This window comes from Rhincodon typus, chromosome 12 (genome assembly GCF_021869965.1).
Source record: "Rhincodon typus isolate 14 chromosome 12, sRhiTyp1.1, whole genome shotgun sequence".
NCBI classification, from domain to species: Eukaryota; Metazoa; Chordata; class Chondrichthyes; order Orectolobiformes; family Rhincodontidae; genus Rhincodon; species Rhincodon typus.
Window position 1 is genome coordinate 66390481 of NC_063343.1, and position 4585 is coordinate 66395065.

The following is a 4585-nucleotide window of genomic DNA, read 5'->3' on the forward strand; positions in this document are numbered from 1 at the left end:
GCACTGTCGGAGGGTCGGGGCTGAGGGAGCGCCGCACTGTCGGAGGGAGCGCCGGGGCTGAGGGAGCGCCGGGGCTGAGGGAGCGCCGCACTGTCGGAGGGGCCATCTGTCAGATAAGACATTAAAGTGTCTGGTCCCATCTGCCTGAATGTGTAGATAAGTTATTCCAAAATATGATGTGTTGGTAAGGGCATCACTGTTATAATGTTTGAAACAGCAGTCAAATTTCGCACAACAGGATCCCACAATCAGAAATATCATACCTGCCAAATAATAGAATTGGTGATTTTAATGTATGATATTCAGTCAGTCCACCTGTCCACTCTTACCCTATAGCATAGCAAATTTTACCTTTGCAATTGCTTATTGTCATTTCCCTTAGAGTTACTGTTCCATCTCTTTTTCAGCCCGTGCATTTCAGATCACGACAACTTGCTGCTTTTTCAAATAAAACTGTTTTTTCTTGTTGAGGACCTTCCTTTCTACAAATCTTACGTAACTCAGATCCACATTAGCTGACACAAGAAGGATCAGAGTGCCATGGGTTACCAGGCAGTTGAGAGGGTGATGACAGCCTGGAACCTGCTGCCTGAATATTTGGCATTGACAAAAACACTAGGGCAAGTACTTGGGGTGAGGTAACCTACAAGACTACAGACAAAGGAGTTGGAAGGTAGGATAAAATTGGATAGCTCTTTTTTTTGTTAGTACAGACATGACAGGCCACCTCATGTAGGAAAGGGTGTTTTTAACAGTCTTGGCTTGTGTACAAGTTCAAGATGGGCTGTCTGCAATCAATCTAGCTTTTTGGGAAGCTGTCACTTATTTTTCAGCAGGAGTTTAGATTTTGTTTCTCTTTAAGCAGCATCAGTTAGGATTATTTTTAAAAATCTTGATCTGATTTTTTTTTCCACAGATGAGCCGTTTTCAAATCCTCTGGCGCCAGATTCACATGAGATGGAAAGTACTCGGTCGCTGAATCAGTGAGTATCACCTACAACTAGGGAAGGGAGGTCTCAGTAATTTCAGTTATGTATCTGGATCGCTTCTTTGAAAGAGCTATCCAAATTATCCTCCACCCTTTCAGTGTATCCCTTTCAACTACTTATGCTCTTACCTTTGAAAATTATTGTTGAATCCGTTTAAAAGGCAGTGCATTCCAAATCATCGCAATTTCACTGCACTTGAAAAGGGCTGTGTTTCTGTTAGTTGGAGCAATGAGTGCTGTGAGCATGCTCTGATAGTGGAAGAATCGCTGATGTATGTCGCTGTGTGTTGTGCAAGAAGGAATGGAAAGGGAAAAGTTGTAGTTTTTCTTTTTGAGTTCTGAACTAGCACAACAAATGTCATTTGAAATCATTTACCCATTTGATATAATCATCTTTGTGATGCCTCGGCCCTTGTGGAGCAGAGGTAGTGTCCCTGCCCCTGGACCAGAGAGACGCCTGGGGTTCAAGTCCCACCTGCTCCAGAAGTGTGTAATAACATCTCTGAACCAGTTGATTAGTAATAGAGTCTTATAAAAGAAATAACGCAAGCCCACCCCCCTTATCAAACAAAATCATCGTTGAGAATTTGAGGCTTCCTGATCCAATTTCTACAACTTAATATCTGTCTGAAATGAATTAAATTTTCAAGTCTTTGATCACTGCAGATACTTGCATGGCAGCAATTGCATGTATCTGTATCATGTATCATGGTGACTGTTTTCAACCATGGTGACCTATCACCTATAGATAGGAATGTTATTAAAAATAAACTCTTCTCCCCTCTAATTCTTAGTCAGTTATTATCACCATCACTGAAGGCAGACAGAGGTAATGTTCTTGCCCTATTAGTCTGTCTTCCAACAATATGTATCAGAACGAAAGGGCAGATTTCAATAACATTGGTTCATTGATAGGGCATGGACCGTGGAAGAAATGATTTGTGTTCATTGAAGATGCTGAACCCTAGATTATCTTAAAAGAATACATTAACATTGGCTATATGGCAGTTTGACATTTTTTTTTAAAAGGAAATTGTGGGTTGTTTTATTTAGAATCCTGTGATTGTCTAAATTACTGTGGTAGGATTTGTCAGAATGTGAGATGAGTTTTCATAGCACTTTGTTGGATGTGCTTTGGTCTGATGCCTCCACAGTGGGATTGAAGTTCTTCTTAAAATTTTTTTCAGCTTTCTACTTCTAGACCATCAACCAGGTGGGGAGAAAGCCTCAAGGAAGAGCTGCACAATTGTAATAATGTTGAGTTAACTCAGCGTGGCAGAGGTGTACACTCTGCCGAGTGCCTCTTCATTTGATTAACTTTGTGTCCCCTGGACCGGATTTTGCCTTTGCAACTCCAGTGTGATGAGTCTACTCTACTCATTCTGCTCATTTGTCATCTGAATATGAGAGCAATGATTTGAAATGAACTAAACTGAGCCTCAATTAAAGGAACATTAGCTGTGGTGCAGTGGTTATATTAGTTGATAACTAGTATTCCAAGTTTCCATGATTAACCCAGATAATAGGGTGTAATGCACTTGATGGAAGATTTACATATCAAGATTGTTAACCTGTTTTCAGTTCTTGAATTTTGATAGTTTGGCATATGTACATGTGTTTGTATATAGCGTGTTCTAGTTAGGGTATGGTACAGTGGTGTGGTTGCTGATGTAAACCAAACTAAGGGATATTGTCACACTGTTGTTAAAATGATTATGTTGCTTTCACTAGATCCAAGCTGACCAATGAGGACTTCCGAAAGTTGTTGATGACTCCAAGATCAACTCCATCCTCAGCTCCACCTTCAAAAACGCGTCAACATGAGTAAGTGCAATGGCAGAGTCAAAGATTTGAAGAAGCTTGTGTTTGCATTTGATTTTGGAATTAAAACCTATTTGTAAGTAACTCCCAGTAAGATGTGCAACTTTCAGTTTTTACCCTCATTGTGTGACAGTGCAAGGTGGGGATGGATAGATTGGTGGGCAGAAGACTGGAGGGATAAATGAGGCCGAGATTCTGGCTGGGAAGTAGAGCAGCCTTGGTGAGCCTCAGGATTGAGTTCAAACAAAACCATGAAAGGTGATTAACACAATCATTTTTTTTTTTAAATCCTTTTTGACTTCTTTAATCATCATTTCTTTTTAAAATCGGGATGAGACAACCTTCATTTTCCTTTTGAGGGTCATTAGTTTGTAAATTTCACTTCCCCAGGAAGTATTGGAGTTATTGAATATGTTCACAGCTGACCTAGTTAAAGTTTTGATCGAGAGCTAGAGACTAGAGAGCCAAGGGTTATGGGAATAGGCAGGAAAGTAGAGGTGAAACCACAATCAAATCAGTTGTGATATTATTGAATGGCAGAGTAGATTGAAGGAGCTGAATGTTTTCCCCCTACTAATTTCTATGTTTATCTCCAAGTTAAAGATTCCCCGCACTATGACATGCTGTTGCTGAGAGGAGAAAGGAGAAACAGTGCATTAGCCTCATGCTTGGACTCCTCAAGTGTAGAAACCATTCATATTTTCATCTTTAGTTTTCATGCAGAATATCTGGGTTGTCTGCTGTGCTATGCAAGAGGCTCTCTTGCTGCAGTTTCTGATAAGGGATCCAAATCTTGAGAGGAATGTCTTAGCAATTTTTTTTTTGCTTGAGTTATTATTCGCAACTTGTCAATCCAATCCAATTTGGTAGGCAAACCGAGCCAGAAGCAGCCAAATGTTGATACCATCCTAGCAGCAGCTAACATTAAATAATCAGGGCATGCTTTGTGAGGATCCCAAGGTGTAGTGGACTCTCACTAAATTGTAACCTCAGTTATGGTCTTTACTTCACTGAAAAAAGCTGCCATGGAAGACTCAACCTCAGGCAGATTCCTAACATGTGTGCTGCATGTATAAGCAGATAGAATTGCAGCCATTTCATAATTTGATGAATTTGGGAGAAACCTCTTTATGTGAATCGTGATTAGAACGAAATTCGCTGCCACAGCAACTGTTTTTGGTGAATAACATAAGATACATTTAAGAGGAATCCCATGAGGGAGGAAAGGACAGAAGAATATGTTGAAGAGCTATGGTGGAGAGAAATAAGAGGGCACTCGTATGGAGAATACACACCAGAACAGGCCAATATGAATTCATTGTAAAGTGATGCATGATCTTATTCTGACTCTCTCTTTGATGTTTAGCGAATCTCTGATGAATAATGGGAGCGTTATGTTTGTAGTTTAATGTTTGGTGGTGTTTTGTCACAGGATGCCAAGGGAATACAATGAGGAGGATGATCCAGCTGCTCGCAGAAGGAAAAAGAAAAGGTATGCTGGATAAGACTATGTTCAAGTAACAACATGGTCATTATCTGTCCCTCCCTGGTCTCTCAACCACCTCCCTCCCTCCTTCCCTTCTGAGTGGTTCAAGTTATTTGGAAAGATTCCCATCCACATACGCTGATAGTGATTTCCAACCAACTCTATATAATTGAGCAATGTAGATGAACGATGAAAGGCCAGCATATAGGACAGCAGGAGTAGAGAGGTTTTAGCAGTTTTTTAAAAAAATTATTCTTTCACAAGATTTGGGCATTGCTGACTGTCCAGGA

The 4585-nt window shown here is 40.4% G+C and overlaps 1 protein-coding gene across 1 annotated transcript in view; it reads left to right on the forward strand.

Annotated features, from left to right (window-relative positions):
• Positions 1-4314, forward strand: part of LOC125484513 (protein Red-like) — a 4841-nt gene extending 527 nt beyond the window's left edge. Inside the window, exons 2-4 of the mRNA XM_048603495.1 lie at positions 917-983; positions 2720-2812; positions 4242-4314. Coding sequence (XP_048459452.1) covers positions 917-983; positions 2720-2812; positions 4242-4314 — 233 coding nt within the window. The remainder of the gene's footprint in view (positions 1-916; positions 984-2719; positions 2813-4241) is intronic.
• Positions 4315-4585: the final 271 nt, after the last annotated feature.